Source organism: Rhinatrema bivittatum, chromosome 15 (assembly GCF_901001135.1).
Source record: "Rhinatrema bivittatum chromosome 15, aRhiBiv1.1, whole genome shotgun sequence".
NCBI classification, from domain to species: Eukaryota; Metazoa; Chordata; class Amphibia; order Gymnophiona; family Rhinatrematidae; genus Rhinatrema; species Rhinatrema bivittatum.
The window spans coordinates 49,265,005-49,290,903 of NC_042629.1; the positions used below are offsets into that span (position 1 = coordinate 49,265,005).

The 25,899-nt window shown below is 49.0% G+C and overlaps 1 protein-coding gene across 5 annotated transcripts in view; it reads right to left on the bottom strand.

The window, feature by feature from the left end:
* Positions 1 to 25,899, bottom strand: part of IGSF3 (immunoglobulin superfamily member 3) — a 143,228-nt gene that overhangs the window by 7,993 nt on the left and 109,336 nt on the right. For all 5 annotated transcript variants that reach the window (XM_029578565.1, XM_029578564.1, XM_029578562.1 and 2 more), the window contains exon 8: positions 24,012 to 24,416. In XM_029578565.1, coding sequence (XP_029434425.1) covers positions 24,012 to 24,416 — 405 coding nt within the window. The remainder of the gene's footprint in view (positions 1 to 24,011; positions 24,417 to 25,899) is intronic.

Below are 25,899 nucleotides of genomic sequence, written 5' to 3' on the forward strand. Positions count from 1 at the left end.
CTGGATTACATTAGATCCCGCGCCCACCTTGTGCACAGAAGGAACCAAAATGGCCTGCACCTGTGATCTGGATCACCACCACCTTCCCCCCCCTTTCACCTGCTTGACCTGTACTGGGGCTGAAAAGGGGATTTTCAAGCTTCTTACAGAGGTTTTCTTTCCAGACGGAAGGTCAAAAATTTGACAAACACCCCTCTTCCCCCTCAGCAAACACCAAAACCGGCCGCAGTGGAGGGGTCAGTGACAGGGACTGGCGGAGGGGGGGGGGGTGCGTGCACGAGCGCGTCAGTTGAGCGGGAGGCGGTGTGGGATTTCAGCAAGGCCGCAACTCACTCCGATACCCGCCAGCACCTCGGTACCACAGCTCCTCGGTGACAGGGAGGGGGGGGGGGGGCTGACTGGAGACTGGACTGGAAGAGGGTCCCACTGGCAGAATGAACAAACATTTTCTCATTACAGAGTCAAAAAACGCTTAATGGGTCCTTAGAGTCCTTAAAAAAAACAAAAAAAAACAAAAAACGACTGGAGGAATTTGATCGGTTGTATCTACCATCCACCCTCTCTTAGGATTTTTGGTTTTGTTTTGTTTTTTTTATTATTACCACCAGCAACTTTCCCCCTCCATCTGTTGCTACGGAAACACCCAGTCGCTAGGCAACCGTACATGTTAAGCCCTTGAAGGAGCTTCCCACCAAGATGTGAGCGAGGAGGCGGGGGGGGGGGGGAGGAAGGGATGCCTGAAAACCTCAGGCGGAGAGAATCACACCCACCCTCTCCCCTCCCTACCCCTCCACCAGCAGCAAAACTCTAGGGGGCTGGCTGGAGGGTCTTTCCAGGAAGGTGAAGGGGGCTGCGGTGCCGCTGGGGGGGGGGGGGGGGGGAACGGGCAGCCCCGGCTTCGCAGAGGGCGGAACGGCGGCGCCCGACTCCTTGTCGTCTCCAGGGAAGATACCCTCATTAGAGACGGGAGCCGTCCTCTCCCCCCCCCTCCATGGATGCGCCTCCAGCAGACTTCAGTGGCATCACCCCTCATTAATACCAGATTTAGCGCCTGCCTTAACTGTGAAAATTTAATCTTTCCGTCTGGGGGAGGGAGAAGAATTCGACAGACCCTCGGTCCCAAAGGGTGGGAGAGAAGACTGGGAAAGCCGGAGGGAACGGTGATCCGATTCTGTGCATCATTACCGTTTGTGCGATACTGCTCCTAGGTGTTCGCAGCGCTGGGTGCACGACGCTCCATGGCGCCCACCATCTAATGCGGGACCACCAAGGGGGCTAACGAAACTGCATTTATTATAGAAAAGTGGTTAAAGTCTACATGACCGGCATTAGGGAGTTTTATAAAGGCAGCCTCAAAAAAAAAAAAAAAAAAGCTGGGGCTTTTAGGCTGGATTGGAATAGGGCTAGAGGAAGCCTATTCCAGGCATACGGCGCAGCGAGGCGGCAAGCGCAGATTCGGGAGATGGCGGAGGAGGAGGAGAAGGGCACGGATAAGGGCAGTTTGACCGATGAACGGAGTTCACGAGGAAGGGGGGGGGGGGGGTATTCACGAGTAACTTTACTGTCCAGACAGTGCAACAGCTAACGGTTAGCCGACCGTCCACATGAGAGAGATCTTCTTTCTGATGTAATAAATGAGCAGCGGGATGGCAGCCTGACGAGTCCAGGCAGGCCTCAGTATCCTCTTCCCTCTACCCCCCCCCCCCCCCCCCAAAAGATGGAAAATACCGGTCAACCAACAAACTGTTAGACAATACATTTTCACCGGACTAGCTTAATAGGCTTGTGACCAGCTTTTGAGGGATATTCGGTCAATGCAGAATTTGGCTACTGTTAAATTTAAGGATTGGGTTAAAATCCCACTGCACTTTTTTGCGTGAAGGGTGGTTTGCATGATTTGTTTCCGGTGTAGATTTTTTTTTCTCTTCCTGAAGTTGCAGGAATCTAAAAGCTTGGGTCAGAGATGCAATACTTCACAGCAGCACAGGCAAGTTAAGTTGTGGACTTCCACTTCCAGTGCCCTACGTTTTGTCCAAAACTTAAAAAAGTCTCCCTCCATTCCTGGTAGCCAGGAGGACCCGATAAAAACCCATTGCCCAATCCTTGTAAAAGCACATAGCGTGACCCTCTCTGAAGAAAACTCCCCATGGCTGTGTAAGACGACCAGCCTCGCACTCCTGTCATTTCTAGAGCCTACAAGCCAGATTGTCCTCCTCTCACCTTCTGCATCACCACCCAGGGCACCTGGAGAGATTAGTGCTGCCCAGGCAGGGTGACTTCCGGGTATCCAATGACAGGACATCGCCAAGATTTTACTGCACTTTGGGGCACTAATGGAACCCAAAGTGTAATTAGGCCCAGTGGAGTTCACACATCGGTGTTCTCATTAGCATTTTGTTCTAAACACTTACCCTACAAAAGTCTGTTTAAAGGAAAGGGCTGCAAGGCTATTATGAAGTGCTCTCTCCAGACCTGACACCAGCATCTTCACGGCAGGGGCTGGAATTTTAGCTGCAGCCTGCCGAAAACAGACCCGTGCAGGACGCAAGGTCTGAAAGCCCTTAAAGCTTTTATTTTCTCTCCCATACTCCGGTTGACTGTTAGTGCAAAACTAAAACCAATTATTCCCCCCTTTCTGTCCTCCTTTGATTCCATTCCTGCGGACGTATTTGTGTTCAGGTTTGAGGATGTCAGACCTCTTCCGCAACTCAGCCACTCGCAGCGTCATTATATTTAACAAACCTGGCATCAGACTGGTACATGGGGGGAGGGGAGCAAGAATCTAAGAATATAGCAGAAGACTCATGGAAAGGGGGAGGTATTTAAATTCAGAGCTTGTGGGCATAATAAAAAGGCACACAACTTTAATTCAAAAAAAAAAAAAAAAAAAGCAAAGCATGACTATGTGATGAGATAATACATTAGGTCTGAAAAGAAAGGAGACTTAAGAAAGAGGCCAGAAGAGGAAGCAACACAGCCATAATACAGCCACACTAATAATTCTGCTCTGAGAGATTTCAAGAGGACACGGTTTTAATTTCTAAACTACTCATTCAGGGCTTTATAGTTATTTTATCGAAATTCTGTACTGCGTTCTTTAAGTTGCATGTAGTAAGACCTTTACGAGAATTTACTTCCTGTGCATGAATTTTGTTTAGTGCTACAGGCACTAGTTTATTGCCAGCTGCACTATTGCAATTCCTTGTATATAGAGGGTTGCCTAAGTATTTGTTACAGGTATGGCACTGGTGCAAAATGCCTCTCTAAGACTGATCTTTAAACTGCCCCGAGGTGTTAGTTTAACGTCTTATCTGAAGCAACTGCATTGGCTGTCAGGGCAAAAAAAAGGTTAGAATTTAAGTTGTTAGCGTTCATTTTTAAAACATTACGTGTTTTATCTACAAAACTGACATGGTATCAGCCATCACATCCTTTATGCTCTTCTTCACTGTTATTGGACATTCTGACGGTTTTGGAAGTCGATTACAAAGATTTAGAAACAGCATTTTCTGTGAAAGTCCCTCAGCTGTGGAATAGTAGTCCATTAGAAGTAAGAGGTGAATTTGATTTTTTAAGCGCAGGAAGAAACCTTTTAATCAAGTTTACATTGATTGATCTGTATGTATCTAATGATATAAAATGTCTTATACAGCAGCATGGTTTTCACGTTTTATAATTGGTGTACATTGTTATATTGTCTATGCATAATTATGTATGTCAGTTGAAATCTGCATACGTTGTCAGAGGTTTGTGGAATACAAATCTGTTTGTATTTTATTTAAGGTTGGTATTCCATGCTTTGAACCTTTGTTATTACATGATGGCATGCCAGAACTAAAGTGGATTTGGAATTAGGGCTGGTTTTCCGGCTATCCACAATGAATATCTGTGAGCTGGAACTGAATGCATTTGCATAATTAGGCTTATGCATAAAAAAAAAAACCCACCAGGAACTGGTCAAGGGCTCGGGAACCAACTCCTCCCCCCAATCTGCTGCACATAACTTCGGTTGAGCATGATTTTATCCTGCTAACAAATTTGTGCCTGGTCCTCCACATCTCCACACTCCACTACTCTGGTCCTCCAGGGCCTCCAAGCTAGCCTGATTTCCAGGACATCTGCAAGATGCATATCGGCATATATTTTGGTCCAAAAACCAGATTAATTTTCACAACTTGGTTAGTTAGAAAGCTGCTGGCAGCCTTTGAGGATCAAGGGTTGTGCACCTCATTGGCTGATACGCCAGTCTCAGCACCACCTGCTCAGAAATATAGCACCATGGTTTATGTGATAGCTTTTATTGAACCAAGAAAAAAATTACTGAACATGAGCCTTCAGGGTTCCACAGATCCCCCTTCCCCACAAAATAAGGGTTAGCAGCTGGCTCTGTTTAGGTCAATCCAGTCCTGGTTTTACTCCACTGTATAATGGGATTTGTAGTTTTACCTTTTCTTTGACATATCAGAACTACAAATCCCATAGCTGCAATGGAAAGGAAAAACCAGAACTGAATCAGCTTTCCAGAAAACACAGTCTTATACCTCAAAACCTCAACTTGTCTACCACATAATGTATATAAGGTTTTGGGGGAGGGGGAGGGAGGTGGCAGGGTTTTTCTCAGGAAGATAGGACAATGTAAGCGGTTTCCTAAATGGTGGTATATTACGCCATAGAACACACAACACAGATTTGTAAAAGCAAAAACTCAGGGTGTTACAGTATTTAGTAAACTATTTGCTGCTTGCTACAGACAAGCTCCATAGTATCCTATCCTTTCTGGGATGGAGGTAGTCATAGCATGTTCTAACCCCCTCTTCCACAGAAAGGGAGGCCAAGGGCCTGCCCAGATTATCCCCAGTTTCTGCATCGGCAGGACCAAGTCTTCAGTCATAACTGCAAAACCTTACAAAAAGCCAAAGACTGCACACCAATGACTGCTTTGGTGATGCTGGTGTGGGAAAGCAGGGCAGGAATGAAAATCAAACCTCTTTAATAGTAAAAACAAGTTATGAAGGGGGTGGGAGGTGGAGGAGGAGGGTGGTGGCTGAAAACACTTTATGGTATTTGCTGGGACACTTGAATTCTTTGCATGAAAAAAATAAAACAAACAAACAAAAAAAACAGAATCTGACAGCAGATGAGGCCCATGCCTGGTACAGTGGCACAGAGCCCTGTTCACCACTGGCTAGGGACATGCCCCAGCTCCTCCCAGGCTTTCTTGAATTCCATCACTGCCCTTGCCTCCACTTTCTTCCTCCTGAGAGGCCATTCCTTGCATCCAACATCCTTTTCCTGAAGAAATACTTTTGGATGTCATTCCCGAGTCTACCCCTGCCTCTCCCCCAGATTCTCATATCATGACCTCTTAGTCTACAACTTCCTTTCCACTGAAAAAGGTTTGCTTTCTATGCCTGTTTTATACCTTTGAGATATCAGAGCGTCTGTCACATTCCTCTGATCTCTCCTCTCCTCTAGGACAGGGGCTTTCAACACAGTCCACAGGACATACCCTGCCTGTCGGGTTTTCCAGATATCCCTAATGAATATTCATGAGAGAGATTTGCATGCAAGAGAGGCAAGTGCATGCAAATCTCTCTCACGTATATAAATTGCAGCTATTCTGTAAACTCGACTGGCTGGGTGCATCCCAAAGGACTGACTTGAGAGCCATCACTGTCGATCATCCATATTTAGGTCCTTGAGTCTAATGTCATAGAGCTTTTGGTGCATACCCTGCACCATTCTGGTAGCACTTTTCTGGGAAGCCTTCAGAGATAATGGCCTCCAGTCCTGAAGAAACACACCACATGATGTCCGAGTAAAGACCTGCAGAGGCATCATCACCTCCCTTACTTTGCTCACTATGCTCCTTCCCACACCACCTTGTGGCACTGTTTTACTACCTTGAGATCCTTAGATATGACCGAGTTCTCTGTCCCTCATGGTGCACCTCAGTATGTCACATTTCATCCCGCACTGCTCCTTTGGATTTCAGCATCCTGATACACGACTCTGCACTTTTAGCTGCCAACCCCTCAATTGCTCCCCATCCTCTCTCAGATCACGTCTCATTCTGCCTGCTTCCTCAGGGGGCAACCATTCTGCTGCGGATCTTACAGTCATCCACAAAAAAAAATACTTCTAACCCCTCTGCAATAATTGCTCAGAAAGATATCGAACAGAACCGGTCCCAGGCCAGACCTCCGAGATACCACCCTCCCCTTTCCTCACAGTGAATTCCATTTACCACCATCCTCCATTGTCGGTCACACGAACAGTTCCTATTGCAACTCACCACCTTGGGGCCCATCCCCGAGCTGCATTTCTGGAGGTTTTACTGGACCCTGCAGTCTCTTCCTGCCCCTATGGGCTTCCAGTTCATATCGGAACCAGAAATGGGATCTGGTGCCTTGAGCCTTCATTCACAACCACCTGTGTTAACTCCCCCCCCCCCACACTTTTATATCCTCTCCCAATTTCCTTGAATCCAGTCATTGTGGTGAGGCTACGCAGCAGTATCCCCTCCTTCCAAAACCCTGCAATCATGGCCATGGGGTTTCACCAGCACCTGACAGGTCTTCCTGTCCCTCCCTGGCCTCATTTTCGCAGCAGCCCGACACCGGCCTACCCGGGGCGCCAGTAACCAAATCAGAGATTCCTCTGCATGGCAGTGCACAGCAATACCACTGAGCCGTCAGGCAGGCCCTGCATGCCTCTCTCTCTTACCACAAACAGGACTGAGGAGAGGGAGCAAGGGTAATAGGGCAAAAGGCCGCTGTGTGTCAGTAGCCAGTAACTTGCAAGGGGAGCAGAAAAGACAGGGGTGCTGGACACCATCGATCCTCCCTTCTGCTATGTCCCAGCCAGGCTAACGCCACACTCCAGGACAACCCTAAATAAGGAAATCAAAAACAGCAGGTGTCCCCCTCAAAGCTAAAAGTAAGAAAAACCTCTCTTTCAAGGCACCAGCTTCAAACAGAATGATTTACATTAACGAGTATAAAGTCCACCGCAACTGTGTAATTAACATAACTTAAGTAGCTCATTGCTTTTCCAACTGGTGCGCGATTGGGCATTTAAAACATTCTGAATGATTTCTGGATACAGAGTTTGTTCCCCCACCCCGTCCCTTGCTTTATTCAGAAGCAATGACTGGAGACCGTGTCCTGGGTGAATGCCCAGGCTCTCCCTGTAACCTGTCTAGGATCTGGTGCGGGGTGGCTGGAGGAGGGCAGGAATGCATTCGTGGCTGGGATGTAAGGGGGCTGTCCCTGGAAGAGGCAGGTGGTACAAAACGAGAGAGAGAGAGAGAGAGATTGGCAGGGGTCTTGAAACCCCTTTCAATGTGGACCTCTGAGGCTTCCCACAGGACACCTCTCCCTTGGGAAATTCATTCTTGGAGCAGCAAAAATCAAGCGCAGTATTCCCACTGTATCCTGTAAAGTGTGGCAGGGTCTGGCATGCTCAGAGGTGGACAGGGGAATGGAGGAGGGCGGCAGTGCTATCTATTACCCCTCATCACAGCCATTAAACTTGTCATGATGCAGCGGTGCTCCCTCTAGCAATGAGTTATTGGCAGAAAACCCGCTGCCGCCAGCCACCACCGAGTGACTAGGAATGGGAAGGAAGGGACGCTTTCACGAGCAGGTGCCCCATTCTTCTTCCAGGCAGGAGAGAGCGAGATGGGAAACGCGCTGCCAGCAGCAAGAATTACAAACGCACTGCCAAACCTCCCCCTTCTGTTTCTGCTTCATTCGAGGCAAAAAAAAAAAAAAAAAAATAATAATAATAATAGGCATTTGAAGTGCCACAGCCAACAGTAAAAAAAGAAAATACCCCTCATCCGCAGAAAACTGCAGCATGTGGCAGTGGCAGCAGTACAAGCTCACCGCTACTGCCAACCTGCAAGACCCCCTTCTTCCCCTCAAGCCTCATCTCCCACTGACAAGAGACCCGATAAGACCCCCCAGGCACAACTGCATGGGGGAAATGGGATACTAGGACCCTGTGCCCAATCTCCTGCCAGGGGGAGGTGCATGGGCGGCAGGCCGGATGCTGGAACCCTACGCCCCCGTCTCCTGGGGAGAAGAACCACTGGCGTCATGTGCCAGTCGTCTAGGGTGGGATAAGGTGCCTATGTCTGGTCTTCTTCAGGAGCCACCAGGGCCTATATTTGATTTCCCCCATAATCCAGTAACAACCGCCTTTCATTGCATTAAGATGACGGGATGCTGGAATGAGGACATTCATATCTGAGAAAGAACAGATGCTGCCGGAGAGCTACAAGCTGCCCTCCTGACCCAATTAGTGTAAGAACACGGTCTCTGAGAGAGACACAGAGGGGACGAGTGCATTTACATCAACCCCAGCCAACAGGAGCTGCTGGTAAGGCATGGAAAAGATAAGGGGGGGGGGGGGGGGGGGGGGCCGGGAGCCAAGACTAGGGAGGTGCAAAGAAGCAGCAGAGAGAGGGGGAGAAGCAAACGAGTGTCCAGACGGGTCAGACATTTCCATCTGGCCTTGCCCAAGCCAGACCTCCAATAATGCAAACGGCTCTTAATAAATCTGCGGGCCCCTTGTGGCAGGACTTCAGTATTACTCTGAAATGAGGTTTGGGGTTTACTTGCTCCCTTCTTGCCTTCGGTGGTCCTCGTTACCGCAGCACAATTTATCCGGGTAGACGGATACCAATGGGAGAAAAGATTTTTTTCTTTCTTTCTATTTTCTTTACAATGATTCAGATGCAGTAAACTTGTTGGGCTGAGCCTCAGGCACACAGGGAACATGGGCTCTGGCAGCACCTTCCCCCCCCCCCCCCACGTCACCCAACCCAGGGAGGGGTTACCGTGCCTCCGAAGCAAGGAGACCTCCCCTCCATTTCCCCTGTTCCTCACCGCACCTCCCCCCTTCAGGACCAGGGTGCCTCTCCCCCTCCCCCTCTCCTCTCCTATTTCATTGCCACACACCACCCCTTCCTTTCCTCCACGCCTCACTCGCTTCCCTAGATGTCAATGGGGGTGGGGGGGATATCCCTCGCTGTGGTCAGTGTTCGTCCCTGACCAGACAATGCATGGGGGTCGGGCAACAGTGGGCTGGGAGGTCCAATGTCAGTACCCAGCACTGCACTGGGGGTGGGGACAAGACACGCAAAGACTCGCCCATGCTCAGAGCCGGCCCGGGGTAAGGCACACCGGTATTTTTACTGAGGGCTGCCATGAGCGTCCATGCAAAGGCATTTAATCAAATCCACGCAAACACACACACGCTCCAAATATTCTGCAGTGCAAACATCCCCCCCTTCAGCAGGCCACTAGTTTGCCCTGACAAGCTGTAATTAATGAACCTGGGAGCCCTGGTGTTAATCAGCCGTCTAATGAAGAGCCTGGCTGATTGTTTGATGGCGCTCTGGCCACTCAATTGCCTGACCCGGGATCAATCGGAAAGCAAAATTAGCTGGGGCTGGAGGAGGAGGAAGGCTGGGGCGCTTCTCCCCATCCCCTTCCCAATTCCGCTCCTTCATCGTCGTCAGAACTTGGACAGAGGAGAAAGGCACAGAGGCGATTCAGGCCTTCCCTGCCCATTTATCAGGATTAGTTATAAAAAGAACACAGATGCGAGGGTAGGAAGGGGAAAAAAATATATATATATCCATCGAAGCAGACCAACACTGCCCGCGTAGCCGAGCATGGAGGGCCTTTCATCTCTGCTCCTTTCAGTTACTGGAGCGCGCCATTCGGCGGGGCTCATCTGCGAAGGAGCGCGTGGCGGCGACCAGAGGGCGCGAGAAAGAGGCATTATCCTGGGAGGTGGCAGAGGGCTAAACCTGCATCTTTTCAGTGCTGGCGGCTCTCTCTCTCTCTCTGCACCCCTCTCGCACGCCACATCCGGTGCAGCGTTAACTGCCCTCCGTGCCACTGGACCAACGCAGCGCGAGCTGGAACTGGAGGACGCCCCCTCATCGCGGGGCGTGCGCCCTTGCCTGATCTGTCAAACGCCTCGCTACCTGGCATTTCTACTGGGCTGCGGATTACGCACCGGAAGCCCTTCCTCGGCTGGAGGCAGATTTGCTGCCGCCGACACCTGCGCTTCGGGTGCGCCAGCACAAGCAAGAGTTCCCGTATCCAACCTCACTCGACCTCCCTTCCCCGATGGAAGAGGGCAGAGTTCTGGAAATGTATGAGGCGAGTCCAGTAAAAAAAAAAAAAGGTCTCACAGCTTCACCTGCATTGCTACCTATCCACATGGACTAGTGCAGGAATCACGCTCCTTTGCCAAATGAGATTAGGGGAACCAGTTTTTAAGAACTGCAATATGAACGGTCTTCAAATGAGCCACAGGCTGCCTATAAAACTGGTATGAAAGATTTCAAAAGCCCTCCCCCCAGGTAAGTAAGTAGAGACTGCACATGGGGAATGTTGTGTTGAATACTGTTTTGTTTTTTTTTAAATTGCACGCCAGTGGCTGTGAGGGAGAGGGCCGGTCTGAACGACTCTGCTGTCTGCTGTGCTTGCCCTTCTCGCCCCCGTGTGACAGTGTCCTCCACTCAAATTTATGTCAATATCTCCTCTCTTTGTTTTGGGAGGGAGCAGGGTTGGGGGGCTCCTGGCCCAACCTGATTTAAAAGTCTAGTCGTGACAGCGACAGTCCTCAGCCGCGGGACGAGGGACCAAGTTTCCCTCCGGAACCCTGCAATCACGGAACCTAAATCCGGCCACTGGGTGTCACTGTTGCCCGAGGGCTGTGGTGCTTTCCTCCACCAGCGTCCACGAGCACTGCCTTCGCATCCTACCAACCCAGGGAAAAGAAAACCTGATCCAGGAATCTAATCCAGGTACCTCCTCACTGCAGTGCACACCTATTATAGCCTCCCCCTCAGCTGTCTCCTCTCCAAGTTGAGGAGCCTTAACCTCTTAACTTTCCTAGCCTTCTCCCTTTATCTGCTCAATCTGCTGATGCTTAGCGAGCGAGGGGGGGGGGGGTTGCGTCTCTGAAGTTGGGGAGAGGGGAGGATTTCACAACTGCAGGCATTTAAACCCGCAATGTCTCCCCGGTGCGTGTCTCCTCCTCTCAGTTACCCCCCCTCCCCCCACCTTCGGAATAAGGTAACAGCTTCCCATGGGGAGGTTGCACAGCAGCCCCTCCCCACTGCCCTCGGCTAAATGCGCGGCCGGATGTCCCACTGGCGGGCACGAAGATATTCATATTCCAGCAGTAAGGCATTCACATGCGTGACTCTTCGAAGAGAGAGAGAGAGAGAGTGTGCAAGTATTCAACGAAATACACTGCCCTCCCTCCCCCCCCTCCAACTACCCACGCCGTACTGCCACAGCCTGGAGGAGGCAGCAGGATTTCCATCCTCTCCCCCCCCCACATGGCACAAAGAGAGCCAACCACCCGCTTCCCAGCACATAAGGCGTGCAGAGACAACAGCTCCGCTCCCGCCATCGGCAGGGGAAAAGCCAATTCCCATTTTAAAATATTTAATCCTTTTCAATACCGGAAAATTCCTTCTGTGCAACACAGCGACGCTGGTTCCAGAAATCCAGTGGCTTAGCCAGCTGTACCTAGGTTTGCGTCTGGTCGGGAAGGGGCAGAGTTTCTACGCTGCGTTACCATCATCCATACCAAGCTGTAGGGGAGGCCTTGGCTCTTGCCATGTAAAAGCCTTACCGAAACCTGCCTCTCTTTCAATCGTTGCTTTTCTGTTCCAAGAACAAAGAATTTTCACCAGCTGTCAGTGGCGGGGGCAACAACGCTGCCAGGTTATCCTAGGCGTCTGGCGACTGTAGGAGTTTCGTTACATGTGAACACCCTACTGCACACCTCCTCCTCCATGGAGCCCTTCACCACTGCTCCAATGCACAGTTTCCAGGGATTTAGGGCCACCAGCGTAAGAAATCCTGTCTCTGCCCATCTGAAGGAGTATCCCCATTCCAGCTCAGCTGTACTAAAATTCATCGTCTCTTCTAGGCCTTCAGTCCCTGAAAAGGACCTGGAGTGGCAGGAGAGAACATGTGCCTCCACCTCCTTCCACAAGTTTGGCTGACCCAGAAGTTTCAACCTCGCTGCCCTTCTCCAACATGTTCAATTTTATTTTTATATAAAGATCTTAGCAACTGCTTATTATTATCATTAAAATCCTAGTTGGGTAAAGGACATGAAAGCAAATTTGTAGCAGAATGCTGCCACCCCACATGTCAGAGCTTGCTTCAGAGCTTCCTTTCAAGTCTATGCGCTATCTTACACCAGGAGTCAGAGACATGTGCCGGCAACAGTGCGCCTGCAGGAAAGAAGGCAGCGGCCTGCTATGGACATGCAATGCTCCGAGACCCCCACAAGCCACTCTTCCTTCAGTCACCTACCAGCCCTAGCCCAGATGTAGTGCCATCACGGGTCACGTGCCCATGATGCTGGCACCACACACACACACATCAGCACAACCGGTGAGAAGCTGGAATACGTTTCCCAGGCATTATCAGGACCCCACATATTCAATAATTTAATGTAAAAATTATTTTTGTTTTATTGTATTGTTTTGTCAACACATAGATTTTATGTTTGTACATATTGTACCCTGCCCTGAACTATGGAAGGATGGGTAACAAATCTTTTAAACAAACAAACAAACACTGGAAGACGCTAGCGACTCAGCATGACTGCTAACGTGGGTCTCCATCTGGTCCTCCTCAAGGACCACCCAGTCTGTCTGGTTTACAGGCTGTCCACCATGAATATGCACGAGATCCACTGGCAGGCAATGGAAGCGGCCTACGCATACTCACTGCAGACAGCCCGAGAACCAGACTGGCCAGGTAGGTTCCCGAGGAAGGAGTTTATGGGACCGTGCTCTGCCAGCAACAGGGGAAACTCAAACCCTTCCACAGAGGACAATCAGGCCTCTAGCTAGCCCACAGCGATGCCTTCGTACAACTCCAATAAAAGAAAGGCACTCTGCTCTGCAGCAGCTCCATGGAGCAGTTGGCTAGGTTGAAAGGATTTTAGAGGTCCCAAGTTCAACCCAATTACCCAGAAGCTCCCTCCATGCCAGTTCTCTCTCTCTCTTTTTTTTTTTTTTTTAAATATTCTTGCTATTCATGCAGAGAATATCCAGGTGCAGCAGATTCCTCATCACAAAAAACAGTCTTCGGAAAAATGGCATCTTTTCATTCCTTTGTTATTTTGGCATTACATTTTCTGGACTTTCAGAATGCGTCAGAGCTTCTGGCATTTGCATTACAAGGCTTAGGTCAAGAGAATATGTAAAGATTTTGGAAATATGTCAAATAGGTACAGGGCTCTTGCAACAAGAATTCTCCAGTGGAATCAACTCATTTGTTTAATCATCAAAAGAAAACCTCAGCACACAAGAAATCCACTATGCGATTACAAAGAGTGACAACAAGTTCATGCCCCAATACTTTACTGCTCCTTCTACTCTTGGGTTTTACTTCTTACGTATTCTATTCCTTTTTCCTACACGTTTACTCTTCACCCTAAATCTGTCAATGCTCTCACTGGTGCACAAGTCCTTTCCTTTCACCACTGACATTCTGCTGTAACATGGCACACTGCAGAAAATGCACCGGGTCACAAATTAAACCAAACCATCGCGAGAAACAAGAGGAGCCACGTCGTCTGCTGTAATCGGACGTTTTGACCTCGTGCAGGAGGTTGTACATAATGGCACAATCGCAAGGGAAAAAAAAGGGTTAAAAATATCTTCACCCAAAGCTTTTCTCCCTCTTGTGCCATCTCAATGCCATCCTAAAAGTGGGCATGGGCTTCATCATCATGTGACCCCCCTCCCCCATCCCCAAGATCAGCATCACTACGATGACCCCCCCAAGTAACACAGCCAAATGTCGCAGTGCATAGGATAAGACCGAATGCTGGTGACCAAGTGAAGATGCCATTCGGCGACTCTTTGCAGGAATGTGTGGCATCAACTCATCTGCAATAGCTGTCATCTCAGGGGAGAGGAAGCGCCACGGCGATACTCTGCCTGGTAGCAAAGGGGGGACCCCCAGGATCACGTGTCAGAGGACAGGATAAATATTGGTCCCTTTTTTTTTTTTTTTTTTTTACCTCGGTGTGCTGGCTCGATTGGGGTCTATTTTCTATCTGTACACCACTGTGTTTGGATTTTCTGCAGCTGGCTGTGAGGGCCGGTTTTTCTTTTCTTTTTTGAGAGCAGGGTGTCACACGCTACCCAGACTGTACGGCTTTCCTGAACCAACAAACCCTATGGTTTATGGCATTATTAATTCCAAATGCCTTTCCCACTCTCTCTTCATAAACGCGGCTCCCTGCATAAAAATCTGCTTTTCTGTTCTTTCAGCATTCCCCTTTTTCCCTTTCGACAGGTCAAGGAGTCGCCGCATCCAGCCACAGATCGTCTTTACTTAGGAGCGCAACATCACCAATTATTTCTTCACAGAAAGGGTGGTGGATGCATGCAACAGCTTCCCGGTGGAATTGATGCGGCACAAACAGAGTTTAAGAAAGACGGGGAGAAGCCCGGAGGATCCCCAGCTGCACCGTAACAAGAACTAAATTGAGCAGATTAGATGGGCCCCAAAGTCGGTATTTGCCATCACAGTCTATGTTTCTATGCATGTTTCTTTTGGGGGCAGTGACTCCAAATGGGTCAGTTTTGCACATACCATGACAGGAGCGAGCCTCGCGGGTAACGCCAGGTCCTGCTGAATATGATCTCAGTCTTTGAAAGGTACTGCAGTAGGTACAGGAAACATAGTAAGGTGGGCTTGAAAGCTCTTTTTAATCAGCTCAGTGATGCCACAAAACAATTGGTGTTATTTCTGTACCTTTCTGCCACGTTTTCTTGGTCTCTGATTGCACCCTTAAGTATTTGAGGGTCTTCTCTTTCTCCATACGTTCCACAGAATAGTTGCTTGGTACTCATACATCTATCAGCAATGCCATTCCTGTGTTTTTTTCTCCTTTACCACAATGTCCAGTTTCTCCTATGTACAGAAAGCACATTCACCAGGAGAATTAAATGCTTGAGGCAGACCATGCTTCAGTAGGAGCGCCAAAATGTTCTCTCCCTCTCTCATGGTTTCCTCTATGGACTATAAAATGTAAATATTTTCAATTATTAACTAATTGATTTGTAAATGAATGTCAGGCTGTGCCACTTGAGCTGACCCACTAGTTGCTAAGATCAGCAGAGCTTCAAGACATCAGGGCCCACTGCCTGCACCTTGGTCTATGGACAAGACTGTACTTCCGCAGGGATGTTTCTCTACTGGCCTCAGGCACAGAAGCTGAAGCTTTTGACATCCAGACCACCAACCACCCAAGTCCTTAATCAAAACCCTCTTTCAAATCGGTGCTTGATCCTGACGATCCCTCTGTCCAGACGCCTGCGCCTTCATTTATCTCGGTCGCCTCTTTCCTTGGGAAATGATCCATCACCTTGGCCGACAGCCTGTGACCTATATCCGAGACAGGCCATTAGCACCTGCTCTGATCTGGGACCTCCACTGGTGGGAAGAGCGGCTTCGGGCAGAACTAGGCCGATGCAGCTGTGGGGCCCTTCCCTGCTCTGTTTATGCTGTAAGGAAAGAGTCCCCTTCACGGATGATTTGCTTCCCTTAGGTGCATGTTTCTGTCCAGCTGTCTCTGTGTCTTTTTCATGTTCAAAAACAGCAAAAACACTGAAAAACAATTGCTAGTCATACTGTGAATCTTTTTTTTGGAAAAGATTATGGGCATTTACTTTTTAATGCAGACATTAATAGGAGTATGTATGCGAGAAAGGCAGTCTAAGTTCTTACAAAACCAACCTAAAATAGTAAACCTTCAATAAATGACTACCATATTCAAAATCCTCTCAGACTGGAGAAAGAACCGGTTATAGTATGACTCTTACAAAAGATGAGTTTCTGGTTAAGTGAGAGCTTTTGTCGGGTCATTTTTCCTTCACATGGGGCATTAAAATGACTGGAGGAAAACATTAACTTGAGCAGCGGACAAATCAAGCAATGGGTATGCTCATCTTCTACACGGAAAGATGATGTGAAGCAGGGTTCTCAGAAGGGACCCTGTCTGGCACAGTCATGCTCTTTAGATGGTTATTTTAATCATCCCTCCAGAGAAACATTTCAAGTGGCAAAAGGTATAAATCTGCAACAGGCAGGGTTTCAGGATTTGAAAAAAAAAATTTCCACTACTCAATTCATGTGCATGCAGCACCCACAAAATACAAAGCAGCCCCAATTTACCTGAATGTTCACAGTGATCCGACCCAAACCTGACTCGTATGAGTTTCGACATCTGCAGGTCTGTATCAAGGCCAAAGTGATGCAGAAAGGGGGAAAAAACCCTCAAAAAATGAACGTGCGTTTCTGCGCGGGATGCCACCATTCCAGTCAGGGAACAACGGACCTACGTGAGAGGCATCCTCCATCTTTGATCCCCCAACAGTAACTAACTGGATCAACGGGAGCATTATTTAAATCCATGTATGCCGTTTAAACTTCCAGATTTATAGCTTTCGCTGCCTGAAGTGTTTTTCCAGGGTGATGATTAAAAAGTGATCACTGTCTAATTAGTACGACTGCACCAGTCAGGGTCTCTTCTGCGTACCCTCTTCACGTCATCTTTCCATGTAGAAGACAGGCATCCTCGTTGCTTGATTTGTTCACTACTCGATTTAAATATTGCCCCAGTTATTTTAAAACGCCCTCAGACAGGCTCATTTCTTGTTCAATTAATTTTTTTTTTCACGACATTTAGCCCTTCCCCTATCCAAATATCACGTGTGCCATGTGACCCTTTTAAAAAATTTCTCCTCCTCAAACCTCGACACTTGCAGGCGCCGACAGTACCAGGGTCTCCGGGGATACGGAGACTAAGAAGAGCCTGAGAAAACGGATAATTCAAATGCCCTGTTCCAGATTGCTTTTCTGAGGTTTCGTCAGGGCTGCCTGCAGCGTGTGTCCTGGAGACCTAAACTTCCAGCCTCTGGAGACTCCGGAAATATCTCAGGGGCGGCTGGAAACCCCATCCACAAACAGCGGCAACCAACCCGTGCAGCTCAGCCCGTGGCAGCTTCTGTTCACCAAGTTAACTGGAAGCAGGAGGCAACGTGGGCTCCTCAGCAGTGTTTAACAGACAGCCTAAGCTACTTTTTTTTTTTTTTTTTAAATGAAGTGTACGAAACAGCTCAGCAGCTCTCTACGTACCCACTTGCAGAATCTGTGTGTTGGATGAAAACATTTGCAGCTAATATGATGACAACTTCCAACTGAAAAAAAACAAAATACACAGGCAATCCATCCACCACGCTTCACTAACTTCTGTTGATGTTCGCAGGCTTCCTATGGTTTGTTTCAGAGGCAGGAGGTCCTCTCCCACCAGTAGCCAAGGAGCAAACTTTTAAAATAATCTTTCAACCCCCATTATTGTAGTAAAGAGGGCATGTTTGATGCTTTTTGACAAGAAGGTTATGTAGCTGAAATAGATACAGTACAGTTCTCATCTTGATCCCCAGACCATCTCCATATTTCACATCGCCTTGCAAACTTGCAGTAATGTTCGAAAGGTGGAAATGCACACAAAAGCAGAAAGATTAGCAAATCAATAGTGTGCAGACAGGGTTGTATTATGTATATATATATATATATGTGTTCTGCTTTGTGTATATCTAGATGTATATATGTCTATATATGTGTGTGTGTGTGTGTACACACACACACACACACACACAAATAAAGCAGAACAACTTTTTTTTTTCCAACTGTAATTACAGGCAAAGCATTGCCCCTGACGCAGAAACAAGGAGCTGCGAGTACAGGCCATGATGCCTCATTTCCTTTTTCGGTACAGAAATTTGCCTATGGCTGTGACTAACAACCAACAGCGGGGTGGTTTTCAAATTGCTTGAAATCACAAATCAGGCCAATGCAGTACTAGCGTGCGTTAAAATGGGTGCTCATGAATGAGCGTCCGCTCCCTTAATGCACGCTGATCCACCTCTCCCAGGCGCCCGATTTAATGTTTAAATCGGGCGCTGCGGTAAAAACGAGGCGCTAGGGGAAACTGTGCGCCCCTAGCGCCTCCTCGGCAGCGGGCGCCCGGGAGAGGTGGCTGTCAGCCGGTTAGGAAAATGGACGCTCAATTTTAGTGTCCCTTTTCCTAATCTGACCACCAGCACTTTTATTTATTTATTTTTCCCCTTCGGACATTCTAATTTTTTTTTTTTTTAGCTCCTCCGACTTTATAATCGCCACGAAATTAAGTTAGAGGAAGTACAGAAAAGCAGTATTTTCTGCTTTTCTGTACACTCTTTTGGCTCCTCCAAAATTAACGCCTGCTCAGGGCAGGTGTTAATTTTGGCGAGTAAAAATGTGCGCATCGGGCACACTTCTTTTTTTTTTTTGGCACCGGGGGGGGGGGGGGGGAACAGACAATAGCCTCATCAATATGCATGTGCATGTGATGAGCGCTATTACCTCGCTCGCGATTGGAAGCGCATTTTGGGCGCGTTAACCCCCATTTTGCATGGGGGGGGGGGGTGTTACGGACATGCGTCCAAATCGCGGGTTGAGCTGCGCGCTGCGGCCAGCGCAGGGTACTGCAGCGGCCTGAATGCGCTCTGACTCCCCCCGAGATTTCAAATGAACCGGGCTGAACGAGCTTGTTTCCCTACTGGGAGTAAAAGGAAGGGATTCCGAGTGTCAGGGAGCGAGGGTCAGGTTGCGGCAGAGCAGGCTGGGGGAGGGGGGGTGTCAACAAGCCAAGAAGTACTCCGTCTGTGGCGCAAACTTGAATGAAGCTGAATGAACCGGTCGAAGGTTATTAGGGGGCACAGACAGACAGGAGGATTTCCCTGCAGGAAATTGGGATTAAATCTCTCTTCCTCCCCCACCCAATCGCACACTCTAATGTTTCTCCTGTCTGACTCCTTCCAGGGCAATCGAGGTAACTGGATTTTAGAAGCTAGATTCAGATGAGTCTCCCCCACCCCCCCTTAAACAAAACAATGGAGCAAACAGTCATTCTGCAAAGCAATAAAACGGCAGAACCATTTAATTTCCCCTGAAGCAATATTTGCTTCCATGTAAATAAATCTTTGTGGGAAAAAAAAAAAAAAGTTTCAAACATGGCTGCTGAAATCCTGCAGCAGCCCACCCCCCACTCTCAGCAAAGTTCAGCACAGCTCACCAAAATGTTTTAGCATAAATTGTGGCTGACCGGAGCCGTAGGTGCCTCTCGCGCCCTCCTATACCTACAGGAAACCTCTATGGGATTTACCACCCCCTGGCAAATGGCAAACATCCCAACATTAGGATCCCTACTGGCGGGGCTCAGATTGGACCGAACAGTGTTCGGGTAAAATAGGCAAAGCAAGTTCCGAAGAGCTCAGCCCATTCCAGGCGCAGCGAGGAGCCCGAGCCCGCAGACTATTTCGGTGGGGCAGGGGTGGTGGCGGCGGTCCACAGAGGGATGGCAGCATGCTTCCCCCCCCCCCATGTGGAAGCAGGCGGCAGCGGCCCCCCCCCTGCATGGCCAGAGAGACCACGGCTGCTTCAGAAGGCTGCCCAGCGCAGGGGAAGCAGTCAGAAGGGGGGAGGGAAGACGATGTAGGGAAAAGAGAGAGAGAGAGAGATGCAAGGGGGAAATGCAGATAACTTCCGTTTCAAGCACTTCTTGACATCCAGCCCGTTTAGGGGACAGCTGCAAGTGTGCCTAGGGGGTTATGAACAAAAAGGGAAAAGACCACCACACACCTGGCTGAGAGAGAGGCGGTGTGGACAGCACTGGACCAGAACCTCGTTAACACCTTCATGCACGCTTCTCTGCTGGTGTCAGTTTTTGGTCCGCAACCTTTCACTTTCCAAGACCACGCATCTGAATCGTGGCACCTCGTAAAGCCACGTGCACGGCCGTGTGGCTGTCTGTGGGCTGACCAGCAAGCGCTACCTGCGATACCAGTTCCCTTCCATTCCAGTACATGAAACTTTGCCCCTGTGGAAGTCCAGTCCCCTCCCCCCCCAATCCATCAAGCCACCATGGCAAACTGAGTGTTAACTGGCTGGGATGGCAGCATGCTCTGAATCTCTCACCAGAACCCTAGGAAAAAAAAAATGGGAAATTCTCCCTGTACAGGAAACAGAGCCAAGGGCTCAGCTGTCAGCAACGCTGGAGTCAGAAATCTGATCCACTGCTTCTGCCAGACAGGTCCGTAGAGGGACAGCCTGGGAACCGAGCGTTTTCTCATGCCTGTTTCTTGGTAAAAACATTGCCAGGCCCCAAAACGGATCCTCGTCTTCTGACCCTGTCAGAGTTCATGTAAAGTAAAAAAAAAAAAAAGAGCGAGACTACAGTGCATGCTTTAGTAAAGCTCCTGCTTAAATTGCTCATTATCCTCATAGCTCAATTTCCCATACTGTCAAATTACCAAGCATTTAAACTGCACACATTTTTCTCATGCCGCTGATAGTGTGAAACCAGCATCCGTGATCGGCGTCTGACTGTGCAGACCTCCTTTACTCTATAATCCCGCTACTCCTCTCCCACCCTGAGCACCTCCTGCTGGTGCGGTATTGATACACAACACCCACCCACACACAATGCCAATACACATCGCAGTTCCTGACCCATGTAGCTTCTGCTCCTTCAGCCCCTGAGCTTCTCTAGAGAAAGGGGCTACCAACCTTTTGGGTGGGATTATATAATGAGAACAATGTTCACAGTTTAAAAAAAAAAAAAAAAAAGGACTGCCTTCCTGTCCAACTCCCTCCTTGACAAAACCAAGATCTGTTAAACAAGCGAGACGGGTAACAACGGTCCGTGAATTTCTATGGAAAAAAAAAAAAAAAAGATGCATCACCCAGACCCCGGGAACCTGTGCAAGTAACTCGGAGCCAATTCCACATCCTTCTTTCCAAGAAAAGGCTGCACTTCTACCAAAATTACTACTACCCATATCTAGAGCGTCTTCGGAAGTGTGCGCACATTATTAGAGATGGAAAGGGAGGGTGCCGAGCGGTGAACTAAGTGGGCTGTCTTGTATGTTCATCCTCCCAAGAGGGGAGAGTGCAAACGTGAGATGACAAAATCTGTCCCGGATTAGGAGGGGAGAGCCTCTATGTAGACTGACCATCATCTACTTATCTTGTGGGCAGAGAGAAGAAGCCCGTTCTACGCACAAGTTTCAGGCCGGGGTGGAGGGGAGAAGGGGGCTGGAGGGCCAGACAGAACACGACGCAATGAGGCAAGAAGGTTCCGGAAAGGAGACATGAGCAAGAATCTGCTCATGAAAACGCTGCCAAAAGATGATGAAAAAAAAAAAAAAAAAATTTCCACTGGGAACAAAATAATAAAAATTAAATAAAAAGCTCCCCCCCTCCCTGAGGACTGTAAGCCCTGGAAGGTCAGACGGCGTTCATTAGATTACAGATAAAGTGACCCGCTATTCGGGAAGGTTGCCAGCACAGGCTCCGGATTATGTGAACGAATGCCTGCAGGGACTGGAGGAGGAGCTTGGGGTGGTTTTTTCTGCTGGGTTTTTTTTTTTTCCCTTTTTTAATAAAGAGGCAATGGACGGGCCCATTTTTCACTCGTGCGCCATAAAGATGCTTAGAACAGTGGCCTGTGCTACGATTGCAAGACAGCGACTTCAGCATTTTATACTTGTGGCTTCCTATTAAGTCAGTCCCTTGGTCCCAAGAAAGAGGGCTGCCATTTTATTATCAGGCGCTTCTCCACCCCCACCCCCTCCTCCCTAATTACAGACAAAAGGCAGGAAGAGAGCCGGCAAGACAAAAAGGTTCATACATGCATAAGAGAAAGTGGGGGTGGGAGGGGGGGTGCCAAGGGTGGGTGTGTGAGTGTGGGGGTCGAGTGCTTCAGAGGATTACTTCTGGGACTGTCCCCCCAGCGCCCGGGTTGTCAGGCTAACCTGGGGTGGTGGTGGTGGTGGGAGCAGGTAAGCCCGGATCCTTCAGCAGAGAGGGATTTGCCAGGCTAGGGGCAGGGCAGGGGCAGGAAACATTCCGGACTGCTCCGTGCGCGCACCGGGCAGCGCAGCCGAAGCACATTTTCGGCTGCCAATGAAGTGCCAGAAGGGGCGGGGGGTGAAGAGAAATACGGGAAAGGGGGACTGGAAATGGAGCGTCCCCGGCAATGATCCTGTAAAAGGGACGGCAAACCAGAGGGCACTAGGGAGATGGCAAGCAGGAGGTCCGGGAGCCGTGGGGACAGAACCGCTCTGCATTAAGAGGGACGGTGGAGAGTGCTTGCCAGTACAGAGCTCCTGCAAACTTCAGGGCAGCATCCATCACCCACGCACGCTCAGCAAGTGTCTGCGTGTGGTGGTAATTGAGTGGTGGGGAGTAAACACTCTCTAATCACGAGCAGGCATCATGTCATTAATCCTTAGGCCACATTAGTAATGACAGGAGAGAAAGACCAAATGGTCCATCCAGTCTGCCCAGCAAGTTTCTTATGCTAGTAACTGCCGCCCCGTGAAGGTTACCCCCATGTTTCTGTTAAGGGCAATAACTGCCGCTCCTTGAATGTTACCCCCATGTTTCTGTTAAGGGCAATAACTGCCGCTCCTTGAATGTTACCCCCATGTTTCTGTTAAGGGCAGTAACTGCCGCTCCGTGCAGGTTACCCCCATGTTTCTGTTAAGGGCAGTAACTGCCGCTCCGTGCAGGTTACCCCCATGTTTCTGTTAAGGGTAGTAACTGCCGCTCCATACAATTATTCCCAAGTCTTATGTTAAGGGTGGTAATATTTACAATCAAAACTAAGCAACTGTCAAACCCATAACAAAGTTACTGCTAGCAAAATTTTCAGTGTGATGAGCCTTCTTGATAATTCAGACGATGCTGCTTCAAACGTGCTTTGCTTTTGGACTTGATCGTAGAAGCAGTCCTGTGCTTTTTCCCCCCCGATGTCTGCATATCAGTACCCCAGATTATAAAAGTTGGGACCCAGCGTTGGCTGTCGTCTGAATCCTATTCCTCTTTTTGCCTTTTGTCCCCGCCATTGAAGCGGAGAACACCGTTGCAGTTGCATCAAAAGCATCAAGGCTTATTGATTAAGGGTAGTAATCCCCATGCCTTCTGTTAAAGGTGATATCTGCCTCTCCGTGCAGGTTACCCCCATGCACCCTTTTCTTCATTTCTAACCTCTAGCCTTTAGGGATGGCTTTGGTTAGCCTCATGTGGAAGGTTGGGGATGTACAGTTTCCAGAGGGTGGGGGTATTCTTGGTCAGCAGTCAAAATTGCTTCAATTCACCAAATGCTTTGTGCTCACACACCTCGCCAGTTAGTTTTGTCCGAGACAGTTACATAGAGCCAGCATGATAAATGCACACTCATGAGCACTTGTCCCCACCACCCTCCCAGCATTTCATCTCCAAATAATCACCAATAGTAGCGCAGTGTAGCCACTAGGATTTCATGTCACCCAGGTTCAAGAGATTTGCTGGCCGTCCTGTCAGAGGGCAGTTATGCCAGCCCAGGAAATCTGGGTTTGAGTCTTGGGCCTGGCTTCTGCTGTCCAGACCAGGACGGGGCCCTGCTGCGGAGGCAGCACTCAGTCCCTATGCACGCCTCAGCCATTATGCAACAGTGACACCCAGTGACCAGAATCAAGGATGCCCAGGCACCAGATTCCAGAGGGAGCGGTGGGTCTACGGGCCAAGGTCTGTAGCTGTTAGGGCTGGGTAAGAAATGGGGTTCGAGAATTAAAATTAGAGGGAGACATCAGTAGGCTTGTCAATCACTTACGTCACCATAGCCCAAGCAGCAGCTGCCAAATCGGAGCAGGAGGAACCTGCTAGGCTAAAAACAGGATACAGGCAAATACTCCCCCTCCCCTGCACCCCTACAAAGTGACCACGGCTTTTACAATAATGTGCGTAAAATAGATTATTTACCTTCAACTACATTCTTAACTAAAGCCCACAGAGGGAGGATTCAGCTCTCTCTCTCTCTCTCCCGAGAATGGAAGAGAGTAGATCCCTTACCTGGCCGCTGGACTCTGATTTCCAGTAAGTTCGACGTTCGCTCTGCCAGTCTGGTCCAGCTGCTGTTAAAGTTTTTCCTCCACAGCTCGGCCACGCACTGGTACTTGCCCGCCTCCGAGTCGCTGGCTCTGCTGATGCTCAGTCGGACGTTATTGCTGGACTCAGCCTTCTCCACAGCGGTCCTGCTGCGGAAGCTGGCGTGGCGGTCCCCCCACTGGATGCCGCCGTCTCGGGTGAAGGCGACTAGGTCATGGAAGTCGGCAGCGCCCGCTGGCTGGAAGCGCCACGTCACGGACACCGGGACCCAGGAGGGATAGTGAGGCTTGAGGATGCACTGCAGGTCAAAGGAGTCATTGTAGATTACGCCGGGGGTACGAGAGATAGCGGTGACAGCGAAACCAGTGTCTGAAGAGAAAAAGGAAAAAAATAAAAAAAAGGGAGAGACTGACTGAACACATCTGCATGGCTCAATGTTATGCTCAGGAGAATGTTACAGGGGAAAAGCCATTACTTCTGGTCATAAGCAGCAGGAGGTTTAAGATATTGATTATTATTGATAAGGTTCTGCCAGGGTACATTTGCAAGATGGTTGCAAATTCCCTGCCATGAAGCAAAAAATACAGGATGATGGCAGATTAAGATCACAGGGGCCTATCTTGCCTGCCCACTCAACCCCTCCTAGTGTCACACCACAGACCCTGCTTGACTGCAAACTCAATTGTTTTCTTTAGTTGAGTCCACATCTTCTTTGCTCTGGTTAAGTATTTGCCTTAGGAGCACCACGCTTCACTTCCATTTGCAGACATCACTGATATGTTTTCGATTATGGAAATAAACTTTTCCCAAATACCAGTGGTGGGGGTTTTTTTTGGGGGGTTTTTTAAATTTTTAAACGCTCACAGGCCCACCACTAAGAATCCTGTCTGCTCGGCCAATGCTTTTTCAAATCTGTTTCCATTTTTCCTGCTGCGCCTCCGCTGAGCGGCTGTTCCACGCATCCACCCCTCTCAATACTGGATGAGAGCAGGAGGCTTTAAGCATTTAAATTCTGAAAATAGCACGGTGGGGGGGAGGGGGGGTGGAAGAGTCCCGGAACATCAATCTCCACGTTTCACAATTCTATACTCTAAACCCGGACCAGATCAGAAATTCAATTGCCACTGAAAAAAAAAAGAGGCCAACTTCATGGGCTAAGTTCTTATCTTAAGCAAAGGATAATTGTAAGAACTTTCTGAAAGCAAATATTTTGGGAACAAAATTATCATAATTGTCACTAAGACAGATCGGCAAATTAACACTGAATTTATGGTCCCACTTTGTTACAGAAAGTGAAGGAAACCCAGGGGGGTATGAGGGCAGATGAATGAGGAAATACTGGTGCTAATTGATCCTGGGGGTATTGGGTTAGCGCCATGCAAGAGGACGGTAAAATGATTATCAGATGCAGGCTCCTTTCTCATCTTATGGTGCCGGGCCCCTCCCGGTCTCTCTGCTCTCGCCTGCCAGAGACATGAGGCGGGGGGGGGGGGGGGGCGCCACGGGGTGCAAGGAGCTGAGTGGAGGCCGAAAGAACTTCTCGCCCCGACCCCCTCCCCGAAATCTTAATCTCAGCCCGAAGCACCCGCTCCTTCTGAAACTGCGCAGCCCTGGAACGAAATGAGCACAGGCAGAACCCACCCCGTACAGGCTACAGAGTAACACAATAGCCTCCTTTCAAATAAATTGTTTACACACAGACATATATATACATACACATACAGTGCTGTACATGCTCTCCTCATCTCCTCTCCTCCCCCAGCAGCAGAGCTTCCCGAAAAATTGGTCAGGACTAGGGTCTCTAAAAGTCAAAATCCATCCTCCTGCCTGCTACCTAAAGTATCCCAGACAG